At 42.3% G+C, this 16,332-nt stretch overlaps 1 protein-coding gene across 1 annotated transcript in view; it reads right to left on the minus strand.

Moving 5' to 3' along the window:
• The window catches only part of COL4A4 (collagen type IV alpha 4 chain), a 111,354-nt gene that overhangs the window by 24,707 nt on the left and 70,315 nt on the right, over positions 1-16,332 (minus strand). The window contains exons 27-35 of the mRNA XM_080667257.1: positions 15,004-15,111; positions 14,315-14,533; positions 12,338-12,499; positions 11,104-11,274; positions 10,083-10,226; positions 7,077-7,184; positions 6,034-6,215; positions 5,139-5,202; positions 2,262-2,336 (exon numbers count right to left, since the gene is read on the minus strand). Of these exons, the coding sequence (XP_080523383.1) occupies positions 2,262-2,336; positions 5,139-5,202; positions 6,034-6,215; positions 7,077-7,184; positions 10,083-10,226; positions 11,104-11,274; positions 12,338-12,499; positions 14,315-14,533; positions 15,004-15,111 (1,233 nt within the window). The remainder of the gene's footprint in view (positions 1-2,261; positions 2,337-5,138; positions 5,203-6,033; positions 6,216-7,076; positions 7,185-10,082; positions 10,227-11,103; positions 11,275-12,337; positions 12,500-14,314; positions 14,534-15,003; positions 15,112-16,332) is intronic.

Here is a 16,332-nt window from a genome sequence, read left to right on the forward strand (position 1 = left end):
TGTGTGATTTTAATACAATCCATATCCACAGGATAAACTAACAGTCTGTGCTAAAAAAATAACCGGTTGTATCCACAAATAAAATATAGGGCTCTGTACTGACAAACCCATGGTGAGGGCATAGTCATTATTTATTATAACACACATGAAACAAGACTATGTTAGTCGATACCTGTTCCCAGACCAATTTAAGACCTTGAGCCTCTCTCTGTTATTTTATTTACCCTGAAAATATTCCTGGAGTGAAGGTAAGGCAGCATTATTCTCATCTCCATGTGAAAAAACTGTAGTGAAAGGCTTGCCTCCCCATCACAGTTGAAGTATGAACAAAACTTTTGAGTTCATTGCTACTGTGTTTTCTCTCTGAATTGAAGGGGCGGTGGAACTGGACCCAGTACAATCCTACATAATCCCTAAGACAGCAGCAGCCCTATAGCTTCTTGCTAGGCCCATTCAAATTCAATGCAGCTCTTTCCAGTCAATGGAAATCACATATGTAGGTAAACTCTGAGCTGGTAAATAACATAAGATGTCATTTTAAAAATTTTAACCTAAAGCTATGGTATACAGAATAGGGAACAATTTAAATGGTGCTAACCACAGGAGACCAGGGACATTATGCCAAGGCAAATTTTCTTGAAAAGGTAGCCTAAGTGTGAAAGAACTTAGATTTATGATTTTTAAATTAGAATATTAGGTAATATCAAAGGGCTCCGTATTTTATTACTTTCAGTTTATAAAATTTTACTATCTTCAGGGTTCACATAAAGATACCAGTAAGTGTAGAAAAATCTCTTAATGCTTTGCCAACTGGTGATGATGGTGACAATGACATTTTACATTTGTGTAGCAATTTTCAGTTTACAAATTGCTCTCCAAAAATCTCATTTGATCCTCTGAATGATCCTACAGTGAGGACTGGGCCAATTTACAGGTGAGGACACTGAGCTCAGAGATGATAAGCAATTTGCCAAGACCCCCATGCACAGTAATAATAAGGGTGACTTTGAACCACTAATTTTCCTTTCTGAGACCTCTCACTCTGGCACTTATTAAGAACGCTCATAGCGCTAACCTCAAAACTATTTTCTTCTCCAAATGTACACTTAGGCGATACCTTTCCGTTAAAATATGTATTTGACCATGTCAGAGGTGAAAGACCCATATGAAAGATAGTGGGAGATGAAAGCATTGTAATTGCTAGTTTTTCTGTTAGACTTCCATTTGAGCAATCATGCACATAACAACCAAGAAATAAAATTTCCCATAAACTTCTGTTCAGATGTTCTTTCTGTTCTATGGAATAAACATAGCTATTGCCAGAGAGAGTTTCAAGATAGTGCACAAAAATATTAAAATGAGATACTTTAATTTACAAGGTACCCATGTACATACAAACCTGGCTTCCAACCTGTCCACTGTCAGCATAATGACAGTGGACAGGTTATGTAATCAATCATCTATGATGGACCTTGTTCTTTCCATGCAATGGATATCCTTGTGGGTGCATCTTTGTACACTTGTCGGATTGATGACTTAAGATAAATGCCTATGGTAGAATGACTAAGTTGAAGAGCGTGCATCTTCTGTCAGCTGCAGGTCATCGATTGTAGTCAACCATAGCCTCCTGGACTGGAGGGCAAGAACTCACTGGTCTGTCAGTTCAGAGGGATTATACATCAGTTGTTACTGACAAAGAAGGTACTATTTTGAAGAACTTAGATTTGTCACTGGTGATGAGGCTTTACATTTTTTTGGTTTGGTTTTTAGTAAATTAGGTATTTCCTAAATGAGTGATTTCAGTGATATCTTAGCAATGGCAGGCCTCACTGGCATTCACATATGCTTTTCTGAGTAGGAAAGAAAGGGCTGACTGAGAACCTGCAGCTGTACTCAGTGTGAGTGGTTATTGCTGATGTATCATTTTAATTAGAGAGACTGAAAACTAGTCCAAGTTTTCATTGCTTTCAATAATCATTGTCAAAATCTGGGCACACCTGATTGTATTGTCATGTCAACATTATCGGTCCTGGGAGCCATGGTTAAAAAAGATTTTGAGTCCCTGGGGTACAATCCTAATGTCCTTCTCAGCCAGGGATGCGATGTTGTGTTTGTACATAATCCTTCTGACATGTGTCTTAGTGGCAAAGGAGGAAGAAAATACTAACATAATCATTGCTGACTCAGAGGATAAAGTAATCGTTCTAGCTTTCAAACCAAATGTATTCTTTCTGGTTTAATAAGAAAATATGTAGCTGTACCTGGACATCCAGGGCTGCCTGGCTCACCCTTTGGACCAGGTGGGCCAAGCTGACTTGCAGGATCCCCTTTGTTTCCTATAATCAAATGCACATAACATTATTTAAGAGAATTTAATTTTGTCTCAGACAAGTAACTTAATAACTTCTATGACATTTGTCTTTATAGTGTATCTTCAAATATTCCAGGAAAGGATTTTTGAAAAAATTCTTTCTTTTTCTACATAAGAATAAATGGAAACATAGATGCAAGATGTATTTAAATACACACACACTATTTTATAATTGATAACAATCATGGGAAACTATAAACTTTAATAAGTTTAAATTTTTAAATTCCCTAAAATAGTTTCAAATGTAGGCATCTATTTAAGAAATTCCTTGGCATGGTGTGACTATATCCTGATATTGTGTTTTTGAAACAAAAAGAAATGGTCAGTTTCAGCTGCTGTAGTCACATTTCAAGCTCTCTGCAAGGAAGCTCAAGTTAGTGTTCTTGTAAAAACAAAATCACAAAGTCACACTTGATTGATGATTTCACAAGAGGTGGCACATTCAAAGGCCATTGTGAGCAATGACTCCCACAGTCCCACGGAGCCATTCCACACTGCTGCCGAAAGCTTCCAGATACAGGACACCAACACTGCTTTCTAAAGGTCCCACCCACACCTTGTAGAAGGCTCTCTCCCAGCTGACACTACTCATAATTGTGGCTAATTATTTGAACAGTAGGAATCTGGCCCATCCTGGTCAGCCAATCTTTCCTTGAGAAGTTGTATTAAAAAGTGAGGATTTGCCGAAACCGGTTTGGCTCAGTGGATAGAGCGTCGGCCTGCGGACTGAAAAGTCCCGGGTTCGATTCCGGTCAAGGGCATGTACCTTGGTTGCGGGCACATCCTCAGTGGGAGGTGTGCAGGAGGCAGCTGATCGATGTTTCTCTCTCATCGATGTTTCTAGCTTTCTATCCCTCTCCCTTCCTTTCTGTGAAATATCAATAAAATATATTTTAAAAAAAAAAAAAGTGAGGATTTGAGGTAGTTGCTATTGAGGCAGAAAGCAAAAAGATTATCGTGATGTAGATTATAATACCCTGATGTAGAGCATGTTGGAAGGCCATCAAACATTTCCAGAAAGATCCTGAAAAGATACCAAATAGAGAGTGATGAAAACCAGGTGGTAAGCAGCTAAGTGAAAAACTGACCATGGAGAATGGCAGAAAAGTCTCAAGAGAGAACCATGACTTTCTAAGGCCCAGGTTCTGTTAGCTTCTGGTCTCCTCTGTGGGCTCCATGAGACACCTTTCGCTCCAGGTACCTGTGTGCATTTCCGTTCCTTGCAAATGTGGCCTAATACAAGCATGAAGGAAATAAGAAGCAGGCTTGTACTTTGAGAGACGTAAAGGGACTATAATAAATTGACAGGGAAATAGAAGAGGAGTGAGCTCTGAATCCTGAAGCTATAAAATGTCAAAAGTTAAATATGAAAATTTCCCTTTTTGTAACCATTTCCAAAGAAGAGAGCTATATTATTCTTTCTGAATAAATGTGTGCATGTTCTGTTTTTACAGCAATGATCATATTCTTTATGTAGTGTCTGTCAAAGGGTAAAGCACGTATTATTGGAATAAGGGAAAATATTTTAGGTGGTTTATTAATTAGTATTTTACATTTTAAAGGTGTGTTTTTTAACTGTATTAAAATAAAATCTAACTGCATATCAAACTCTGAATTCACAGAGAATGGGATTAAAAAGGTGAATCATTTTAAAATAGATTTTAAAATACATTAACCCAATGGTTTAGAAAAAATACTAACCCAGTGGTATAGAAAAACAGTAAAAAATATTAAAGGTTTTATAAAAACACTAGAGGCCCAATGCATGAAATTCGTGCAAGGGGCTCGGCCTTTGCAGCCCCTTGCAGCCTCGGCTGGCCCTCACAGCCTGGGCCGGGCCTCACAGCCCCCGCTTCTTCCAGACGATCATCGGGATGGTCGTTCTGCTGTTTGGTCTAATTAGCATATTAGCTCTTTATTATATAGGATTGCAATGTAAGATAGCCTAATTTCTGTTTATTTGCTTGTTTCTATGGAGAAAGGGTTAATGAACTCTCTCTCTAAGGACATTTTTGACATTGGGTCAACTTTCTATTTCTGTTTCCTGGAAACATGATAAAAGTAGAATGTAGATTGTGTTACAAGGCACACGGTGAACTAAGGCCTGTAGACTGTATTGTAAATAAAGTTTTATTGGCATTTAGCCATGGCTGCTTTTATTCACAGTCAAGCAGTTGTGACAGAGACCACAAACTGAAAATAGTTATTATCTGGCCCTTTGGAAAATATGTATTTGCTGACCCTTGACTTATGGTAAAACATAACCCAATTGTACATTACCTGTGGCCCAGGAATTCTTAAGTGAACTATTAACATCTGGTGGGAAGTCATGGCTTTGGCCTTTGTGTACTGTGGCTCTTGTAACGGAGACTCTAGAAGCTGTACCTGTGGAGGCCTTAGAGGGGCCCTGGGCTTCTCAGCCAAGGGTACAGTGTGCACCCATGTGGATCCGGTCTCCCTGCACTTGAGCTGTCACTCATAGAACTGCGGTTCCTGCAAGGACAGCTGCAAGGACTCCCCTGAGGGGGGAAGCCTGGTGTGCCCTGCAGGCTTGCTGCTTTCTATCTGATACTTTCAGATCTGGAGGACAATTGTGGACGGCCTGGGTTTGAGTGTTTGACTGCCTAGAAGAGTCTAAAAAGAACCCCTGGGTGTTGCAGTTTGTTTGACTGTGTGTTGCTTTTCATGCAAAAGGTGCTTGCTCCCAATGTTACAAACACCCAGGACTATGAGATTAATGGCTGGCTGCTGTATTTCCAAACCATACCTTTAGGTCCTCTCGTCCCATCAATTCCTGAAAGTCCGGGGGCCCCTGGAGAACCCGGCTCACCCTGATAGATTAATGAAACAGAAGTAAAACCTTAATTGGGTTTCACACACAAATGACACAGGCATGACATGATCCAGCTATAATTATCCATAACCAATTTGGTGTTTATAATTTGCAGTGGCAAAGAAATTTGGAAATGCATTATAGGCATACTACTACATGTATCTAGTTTTCAAAAGTTGATGAAACTCCTCCAGAATTGGAGGTATCGGTACCAACAGGTAGCACCCAATTTTCTATACTTGATTGCAAACCAGTGACTGCATCACATAACTTGAGTTTTAAGTTTTAAATAAACAAGTTGACACTAAATAAAATATAATTAGAAATCACCTCATACCCCAAACTTTAGAGTCTATTTTATTCCCAGAGATGGGCAACAAACTATACATTTTAGAGTTGTGATGTAGGCTACTATACTTATTGTACCTCCTGGCTTCTCACAGGGTATTTTACTCATAATTATAAGGACCAAGCCAATGTATTTACAGCAAAATCTATAATATCTGCAATTGTATATGAAATCATTTCTCAGATGACTCTTTAGTACACCAGCAGTCATGAGGTGAGTCTCTATGGGCCTGTTATAACTATGCCAGGGACAGTAGATGGAGTAAGTGACGTGGTCACCTATGTCATGGGAACCAGGCATTGGTCAGAAACCATAGTTACACCATGGCCTTCTGGAAGTCTCCATTCTTCCCTTGGCCAACCCCTTAATTCTGAAAGCCAGTGAAAGGGCTATGATGTCCACTGGCAAATTATGACTCATTGGCATCCTGAGAGTAAAAGGTTTTATTATTTCTTCCCTCCCAAAACAGCAGCCACTTACCTGATCACCTGGAAATCCCGGAAAACCTATGATCCCTCTGAGCCCAGGTGAGCCCGGAGGACCTGGGGGTCCAGGAGGCCCCGGCTCCCCATCTCCACCAGGCTCTCCTCTGTGAATCCCAGGTGGCCCGTGTCTTCCTGGCTCCCCTCTTCTCCCTGGCATCCCAGGATGGCCTTTATCACCTGGTGGGGTTAGAAGTGTTAGAACCAATTCAGAGGAATTCTTGGACTAGGCTGAGGGTCTTGGTCCTACTTTTAGGAGATGAAGCCAAAGGGATTGAGAATCCCAATTCCTGCCCTAAATCACAGCGTGATGGTTTCTGGTTTCAGCGGCCAGCCTGTGAAAAAAGCTGCCCAGGAACAGCCCCAAGGATGTCCCAGGTAGGAGCCAGCGCGCAGGATCATTTGCGCCAACAAGCTCATTTTACAAACGAAGAATTCACTCAGAGAAGTTAAAACATTTGTCCCTAACAACTAGTTAAGGTGAGAGCCAAGGCAAGAACTAAGTTCTCATGCAGATTAAGTCTGAACTTGGGAAAGAGAACCCAAATGTGGAGGTCAAGGTCCTTGCTGCGTGCTGGTTGAGGCCAGCAGCACGGGGCAGGGAGTGCTGGCTAGAAAGTCAGGTTTGGCCCAGCCCTGCTGATTCAAAATGTGCCTTTTACAAAAGCATCCCAGAGGATTCATATGAACATTAAAATTTGAGAAGCACTGGTCAAAATGACAGGGACAATCTCTGTGCTCTTCATTTAATACTAGCCACCAAAAACAGCGGTACCTTAACCCTGGAACAATATGTTATGGGTATCTCAGGATTGATCCTCCTTTGGAATATCCAAATCTAAAAATACATATGAACTTCAGCTAAGTTCTAGCATAGAAAAGAAAAACAAGTACCATTAAATTCACTAGTGCACATGTATGTCTAAAAAAACAACCTTTCCTAGTCTCAGTGTTACTGGGAAAGTTGCCTAATAGACCTGCTTGCTTGAATGATCTGTGAAGTTAACTTATTTGATAGGGTTCAAAAACACGAGTGTTTACCTTCTTCTCCTGGGAATCCATCATCTCCAGGAGGTCCGGGATCCCCGGTTTTCCCTTTCTTGGTAATTATAGCCATTTCTCCTTCATCTCCTGGGGGTCCCCTCTCTCCTTTGGATAGTCATTATGCAAGAGCAAAACAAACAAGCACCACACATGTGAGGCCTCCGTTGTCACTTCACATCCAGTTTGCAAATCCCCATTTAATCTACTAGACTGTATTCATGTTTACGGATTGCACAGGAGCAACACTGTTGGCTGGTTTCCTGAAGGACTGGCCATGCCTTTTATATTCGTCTCCCAACTGGTCCAGTAACAGGGTCTGGTAGACAATGAGTGCTCAGTGAGGGTTTGCCGAATTCAACCAGGCTAGTGTTTTCAGTGAAAAAAAAAACAACACAGGCTTGCAAAGTTCCAGGTTTAAAATATGGCTCTTTATCCTGTAAAATGTGAATTGCCGATCTCATATTTTCCAGTTCCCTATCTTCCCCTTCCTAGCCACCCTCTGTTATTTTCTTCACATTAAAAGAACTGACACTTATCTTGATGTGGTTCTCCACATAGAGAATTCCAAAAAGTAGGAAGGGCAAATGATATATCTGCCTGCTTTTCATAAACACTGTCCACTGTAAAGGGCATCAGAGTGGGCTCCTACCAGCTTGGTGAGAACCAATTATTAACAATTCAAGAATTTTGGAAGCTTTAAATCAGCCATGCTGGGACTATTTATGCCACAGCGGGAGTATTTATGCCATGAGATCAGCAATCACTACAAGTCATGGCATTTGTTTTCAATTTTAGTCTGGAGAGCCAGTTTATCAGCACATCACTAGCATTCACGTAATTGTTTACTTTTTTAGTGGGATAATTGTGTAGCATGACAGCACAGCAAACGCCACTCAATCTCAGCTAGCAAAGACTGACTCTGATTCCCTGATTCTGCATAAATAATTTACAGGCTAATGAAACAAAAGAATAGCAAATACAATCAACTGAGAAGTAAAAGTAATTTTTGAATGAACTATGAGTCTATTTGCCCAAAGGGCTCTAAAATGTTTACCTCATTGCTGAAAATTGACAAGTATTCATTCTCAACACTGGAAATGAAATGGTACCTTCCCACTGCAGACTCAAGGCTAAGAGGTGAAAGTAAATATTTAACATGGATGGGAGCATTTAAACCAGTGATCTCAAAGTTTTTATTTTTATACCAATAAAAACTTTTTTATTTTTCAATTACAGTTGACATTCAATATTTTTGTATTGAAACTCTTACTTTAAATGAAACCTGGGGGAGACTAACTCAGAACTGGATGAAAGTGAACTCCTTCCATTTCAAGGCTGCAAACTCCAGCCCCAGGGCCAGATCCTGTCTGCTGCCAGTTTTTGTACAATCCATGAGCCATTTAAAAGTGTTTACACTTTTAAATCATTGGAAGAAAAACTCCAAAATGAGAATAACAGTTTCTGCCATGTGAAAATTAAGTGAAGTTCAACTTTCTATGTCCATAAAGTTTTATTAGAACACAGATCGTTCATTTTTTAGGTGTTATCTCTGGCTCTTTCATGCCTCAAAAGCTGAGTTGAAGAGTTGCAACAGAGACCATACTGCCTGCAAAACCTAAAATATTTATATCTGGCTCTTTACAAAAAAAGGTTATTTTATTTGTAAAATAATTGAAACAGAATCTGGGAGCCAAGAGCCTGCCTGCACCCCCTTCTTAAAAGGTGAGAAGGCTCCGATAAGGTTTAATCTCCAAAATTTTTAGGGAACTCATACAACTAAACAAAAGGAAGATAAACAATCCAATAAAAAAAATGGGCAAAGGACCTAAATAGACACTTTCCAAAAGAGGACATACAGAAGGCCAAGAGACATATGAAAACATGCTCAAAGTCACTAATCATCAGAGATGCAAACAAAATGACAATGCGGTACCATCTCACACCTGTCAGAATGGCTATCATCAACAAATCATCAAAAGACAAGTGCTAGAGCGGATGTAGAGAAAAAGGAACCCTCGTGCACTGCTGGTGGGAATGCAGACTGGTGCAGCCACTGTGGAGAACAGTATGGAGTTTCCTCAAAAAATTAACAATGGAACTCCCATTTGACCCAGTAATCCCACTTCTAGGACTATATCCCAAGAAAACAGAAATACCAATCAGAAAGGATATATGCACCCCTATGTTCATAGCAGCACAATTTACAATAGCTAAGATTTGAAAACAGCCTAAATGCCCATCAGCAGATGAGTGGATTAGAAAACTGGTGCATCTACACAATGAATACTATGCTGCTGTAAAAAAGAAGGAATTCTTACCATTTGCGACAGCATGGATGGAACTAGAGAGCATTATGCTAAGCAAAATAAGTCAGTCAGAGATAAATATCACATGATCTCTCTCATTTGTGGAATATAATGAACAACGTAAACTGATGAGCAAAAATAGAACCAGAGTCATAGAAGCATCGAACAGACTGTCCAACCTATGAGGGAAGGTTGGGGGGGTGAGGGGGTAAGATATCAACCAAAGGACTTGTATGCATGCATATAAGCATAACCAATGGACACAAACTGGGGGGGTGGGACGGTGAGGGCAGTGAGGGCATGTCCGGGGTCGGGGGAGGATGCTGGGGAGAGGTCAATGGGCAGTCGGGGGGGGGGGGGGAGGAGACTTATGTAACACTTTAAACAATAAAAAATTTAAAAAAAAAAAAGATGAGACGGTTCTCTGAAACCCAATAGCTATAAATCAAAGCACTTGTTCATTTTCTTCTATTAACAGAGCAATTCGTTTGCCGGAGTTTTATGTAATAAGATTGAGAGGGAAGGAAAATGAATTTTGTTTGAAATTCTAAAACCAGCACCACAGAATCAAGAGGAAGAGGGGGAATCCAAGCCGCAGGAGAGTCACGTTTTGTTTTTCAGAGGTTATATTCATGGACTGTGATCAGACATCGAAAGCAAACCTGTGTTGCACGCCTGTGCTGTTCACTACATTTACCTTTGGCACCCCTCGCTCCCTGGTCTCCCAGGAAGCCAGGCCAGCCCTTCTCTCCGACTTCTCCCTTTCTGCCAGGGTGTCCCTTGGGGCCAGGCTTCCCTCTCTCTCCTGGAAAACCTGGCATGCCAGGCAGCCCCCGAGGTCCTGATGAAATAAAAGCATGAATGTTTAAGAAAACATTTCAAAGGCTAGTGTGGTTCCTAGATCTTCATTCCCAATGTCCACCCGATGCACACTCCCACCTGACTCTGAGTTTGCATTGAAGGTGAGCAGCCATGATCAGCCTCACGCCGTGTAATAACTGGGCTCTCCCACACCGCAGATCTCCAGTCTAGGCCTTCCTGCAGATCTTGCTGGGTGGGTGTGCCAAGGACACAAGGTCCTGACTGCTCTTTACCTGGGCTACTTCTCCAGGTTATGTTTGCAGTGAACAACCTTTTTTTTTTTTTTTAAATATATTTTATTGATATTTTACAGAGAGGAAGGGAGAGGGATAGAGAGCTAGAAACATCGATGAGAGAGAAACATCGATCAGCTGCCTCCTGCACACCTCCCACTGGGGATGTGCCTGCAACCAAGGTACATGCCCTTGACCGGAATCGAACCCCGGACCCTTCAGTCTGCAGGCCGACGCTCTATCCACTGAGACAAACCGGTTTTGGCTGCAGTGAACAACCTTGACGCATGATCCCAGAATAGTTGCAGAGAACTGTGTGAGGGACGGGGCTGGAGAGAGGAGGATCCATCCAACATAGAAGCACATTAGCCCTGACCCTACAATTTACCGGTTCTACCCAGTTCACTGAGCAGAAGGGTTTATGGATTCTGTGACCCCCATCTACCCAAACATCCTGCTACTGGAAATATCAATACAGAGGATAAGAAGAAGGGAGATGTCCCCAAGGGCAGGACAAAGTGGGGCTCATTTAACAGAACATTCGTGGTCACACCTAACAGGCTTCACTTGGCAGTGGGTTTCACGTTTATAAAATGACAAAAATAATTAAAAAGTGCTACCCACCCTTGGGGCCTGGAAGACCAGGTAGCCCATCATCCCCAAAGGGGCCTGGGATTCCTGGCGGTCCTACGGGTCCATCTGTCCCTGGCCTTCCGGGGTCTCCTGGGAGGCCCTTCATCCCAGCTGGTCCAGGAGGTCCCATATCTCCTTGCTGTCCTTTCCAACCTGGGGCACCTGAGACAAAGCACAGAGACCACAATGTAGGATGACTGGAAAGTGGCTTCACCCACAGGCAGGGCAGTCATGGTGGCTTAAATTGCATATCTATGGCCAAGGAAACTAAAGTGAAACAATGTTTATCAGCTAAAATAAAACTAGCAACTCTCCATCATTCTACAATTATGTTTTTTTTCTGGCTATTATAAAAAGAAGGGCAGAAATATTTCAAATATTTATTACTTAAAGAAATAGTTCCCAATAAGGAGCATGAGTGAATATTATAAAAAGTTTTACATGGGAAATGGATAGGGGTTAAAAACCAAAATGTAATCTGTATTTAGTCTTGGGGTAGATAACTTTCCAGGTCCTTCCAGAAGCTATGACCCAGTGAGTTTTGATCAGGATGTTAACTGAGAATTGTAGAAATCAGAGCAACATCATCTGATATTATTGGTGCTAGAAATAAAGCTATAGCGGCAGGTTTTGCCTCAATCTCGTGTTGATCCTAAGAGAGGGCACATTCCTGCATTTGGATAAACACAATAGGATTTGCATAACAGGTGGCAATCTGAATGGCGAAATGAAGATCATATTGGAGATAGCCCCTAGAACCTTGTGTTGAGAAACACTCTTTCTCCAGTCTCTTCCTACAGGTCTTGCTGGGTGGGTATGCCAAGGACACAGGTCCTGACTGCTCTTTATCTGGGCTACTTCTCAAGGTTATGTTTGCAGCGAACAACCTTGACACATGATATAGCACCTCTCCCAGAGCAGAAAGCGGGTTGCTTTACAGACATGTAAACCAGTGGTTCCCCAGGCTCAGAGCTCCTCTCAGGTACTGCAACCAGCTCTGTGTGTGGCATCTATCTAGCGCCTCTTATGTCGCTGCTGAGAACTTGGGTGAGGTGGGAAATGACACAGACCAACAGGAAGCTCATGCTACTTTCTGTGCCGTGAATAATGAAGCTCTTCCTCTCTTACCCAGAGGTCTTGCTTCTTCCAGCTTCTGTGAAAGAGCAACAGCAAGCCAGCTAAAGGCCCAGGCCCTTCACCGTCCTTGACACCTGCTGACACTTACCTGGACTGCCAGGAGCCCCGGGGAGTCCTGGTTGCCCTGGTGATCCGGGAGCGCCTCTTTCACAGGAATGGCCAGGTGGACCAGGGACACCTGGAAACCCAGCACTTCCCTCTCTGCCTTTCGGGCCTTTGAGACCTGGGAATCCGGGCATGCCAGCTGGCCCTGGAATGGTACAATCCATCTGTGACACTCATGGCATAAAATGACATAGATGGCCTACCAGAGTTCGGGCCCATCAGTACCGAAGCCAGCGTTTTGATCCTGGCTCTGTGCTCAAATGAGTTAAGTCTCTGAATGAATTTTCTTTTCATAGAACATGAGCTCCAAAGGAATGGAAAACTGCATGGCTAAGAGAGTTACTTGATAAGGTTATATAGGAGACAAAGAAGTTGTCTATGCAAAATGAAAAACCATGGGATTCTTCCTGATTTTAATTAACCTCTAACATTGCAGCAGGCTTCACACCAAAACTCCACAATGCTTACAAACCCAATTTGCACTGTGACAATTTGCATTTCATAATATATTTCATCACTTGAACTCTCAAATTTCTATTTATTGAAAACGCAGTGCCAGAGAGAAAAACAAACCCCCTATAATTCCACAGCCCAACCAAAAAACTTAATTTATTTTTCCACGTTTTCTTTACATTTTCTGTTCAGATGTTTACATTTTTAAAGTAGCAGTCACAGTGCACAGTCAATTGTTAGATTATTTCACATTGCATATTAATCTGCAAATGTTTTCCATTTTGTTGTAATCTTTACAAATATAATTTCAATTGCTAATGATAATAGGTAATAATATTTCTTCTTTTGAGTGTGTGTGTGTGTGTGTGTCTATGCTACTTAACTCTCTATTGTGAATACTACTACAGATGAACCATGAACAACTCAGGTTTGAATTATACAGGTCAATTTACAAACATATTTTATTTCAATAAGTACTATAAGTGTATTTTCTCTTTCTTATGATTTTCTTAGTAACATTTTCTTTTCCCCAGCTTACTTTATTGTAAGAACATAGTATGTAATACATAAATATATATAGATATAAAATCTGTGTTAATTGATTCTTTATGTTATCAATAAGGCTTCCAGTCAAGAGTAGGTTATTAGTAGTTAAGTTTGGGAGAGTCAAAGGTTACATGTTGATTTTTGATTGCACAAGTATGTGTGTGTGTGTGTGTGTGTGTGTGTGTGTGTGGTGGGGATCAGTGTCCCTAACCCCAGCATTGTTCAAGGATCAACCATACAAGAGTATTTTCATATTAACCTTCATATTCTGTTGAACACTGAGATACATTTTCAAAAGTGAGATAGTGGGATTATCAGGGCAAAATTGTTTTCATTGACTCACATAATGTGTTGTTACTTTCCAACTGACTGGATTTTTGTATATGAGTATTCTGACTTACAAACTACCAAGTAGTGAGCTCCCCAAGGACACAGAATGTGGCTTCCTCCCCTGTCCGCCCACTTGTCCTACCGTGGGCACCAAACAAAGGCTGGTCGACCAGAGCAATGTTCGTTAGTCTGGTCTGCCAGGGCTCCGCTGGGCCCCAGTGCTCCCAGGGCCTTCCCAGACTCCCGCCCACACTGCTCCTCCCCTGAGCTGCTCTCTCTCCTTCCTCTCACCCAGTTTGTCCTGTTCTCCTTCAATCAGGCACGGGCAGCAGGCAGGCCACACAGGCCCTATTCCTTGGCGCTGTCCAGAGCCCAGAGCAGGCAGGCAGAGTCCAGTAGCTGCTGAATCTAACTAGGTTGACTGAGCCACAGTGAGCTGCTCTGGACTTGAAAACAACCGATAATGCAAAGGCAACAAATGAAATGTAACCGATGCCCATATAGGAGGGAAGATGCTTGGGTGACATTTTTATATTCCCGATTTCTAAGGCAAGATCGTCTAACTGCTCTTCCATGACTGGTTCCAGAACTGAGCTGGAGGTATAGACACAGGGACGGAGCAGCCTCATACCTGCAGGCCCCGGATGTCCTGGGTCACCTCTGAGGCCTTTCAACCCTGGCATTCCTGAGAGACCCCTCTTTCCTGGGGGCCCTGGGTGGCCATACGCAGGGTCTCCGGGGATTCCTTTCTGACCACTTGCTCCAGGTGAACCAGGAGAGCCTGGGGGCCCGACGGGAGAGGAACCCCTCTCACCTTCAAAACCTGGATCGCCTGTGTCACCACGGAGACCTATTGAACAAAAAATGGTTTCAACTGTTAAATGTAAAAACGTAGAACCTATGTACATATCATCTACTGCTTTGATGAAAACACATTTCTAAAACATACAAAGGTACTTATTTAATAGGTATTGTGGTTTTTACCACCTTTTGCAGGGAAATTAATTGTAATTTGGTAATTCCTAAAAGCCAATGATGTCTCCCCAATTGCTTGCATTCTCTGGCAAATTGTCTTTCTGGACTGAGCAGTTTTCACACTATAATAGACCAGTAATGGCCTATCATTCCTGCTTCAAGTGAAAGAAGCCCTGAGAACCCACAAAAGTATTATAACCTAAAAGTTCATGAAACACATCTAAGGGCTCAGTGTATCAACAAAAACCATTTCCCCCTCATCTAGGGATCTCGGGGCCTTTTCCTTACTGAGATCGTCTAGTTTTAGAAGTATATGACATTCCTAAGGAAAAGCACTTCCCTTACCAGGCGGACCAGGTATTTTCGATATTCCTGGTTTGCCAGGCCGACCTTTTTGCCCATCAAAACACCTCAGCCCAGGAGCACCCTGAGGACCTGGAAATCCTTTTGGACCTAAATGATAACAAAGAAACATGGACTTCATAAGACACATCAAGTGAGAACAAAATAAGGTGATTTCTACTCGATGGCAGTGGAGATGTGGACTAGCCTGGGTTACATAACTATTTTACAAGTCACCTGCTCTGAACAAGTATTTCGTAGGCAGTGATTGTGCTAAGGTACGTTCTCAGAGGCCGAACCGTGAAGGATTCTTCTGAAAGCCTTTGGGGCAAGCACCACCCTTCAGATGAACCTTTTGGTACCTTCCCCTGCTGGGTCTCAAGTACAAATATGCGAGCACATCTGTCCTTGTGGGAGGACAGGCAGTGGCCCGTATGTGGCCTGATGAGAAGACACCAGAGTAAAGGCCAAATCTATTCCCTGCATCTTACTGCATTTGCCCCTGAGTGAAGTATAAGCCAAAAGCACCTGCAAAAGGAATTGAGGGGTTTTTTTTGAACCTCTTGTGATTTCCTACTAGGAGATACCTCAGCTAAAATAACTTACAAACCATGAACAAGTTTGAGTGTTCACTTCCCTTGAGATGAAAGCTGCTGAAAGTAATCACTAACTTTTTTTTTTTAATATATTTTTATTGATTTTTTACAGAGAGGAAGGAAGAGGGGTAGAGAGTCAGAAACATCGATGAGAGAGAAACATCGATCAGTTGCCTCCTGCACACCTCCTACTGGGGATGTGCCCGCAACCAAGTTACATGCCCTTGACCGGAATCGAACCTGGGACCTTTCAGTCCGCAGGCTGACGCTCTATCCACTGAGCCAAACCGGTTTTGGCAATCACTAACTTTTTTAATCCATCTATGACAAAGCATCAGTAAATGCGAAAATGAATGTTCAATCAGTCAACCAGCAATGCTTCTCTCCACTGATGCAGAGATATACTTCCCCACCCTGGCCCTTGCCTTGTGCTGGGTGGAGTGTCATTTACCCGCTTTGATCTGGGCCTTGGTCCTATGACTTGCTTTGGCCAATAGGATATTAACAACCATGAAGCAATGAGAGGAGTGAATTCTGCCTGTAAAGCTGGGCTGCCCTCTTGCATTTCTGCAATCACACCAGACGAGCACATGCTGGCCCCACAGTGACCTGATGTCACAGACCTGAACCTGGACTAGAGCCAAGGACCAAGCCAATAGACAGCATCTCAGATCAGCTGAGCCCCACCCACCTGCACACCCATAACAGAGAAAATAAATATTTGTTGTAGCCCACT

The sequence above is a fragment of the Plecotus auritus genome (genome assembly GCF_963455305.1).
Source record: "Plecotus auritus genome assembly, chromosome: 5".
NCBI classification, from domain to species: Eukaryota; Metazoa; Chordata; class Mammalia; order Chiroptera; family Vespertilionidae; genus Plecotus; species Plecotus auritus.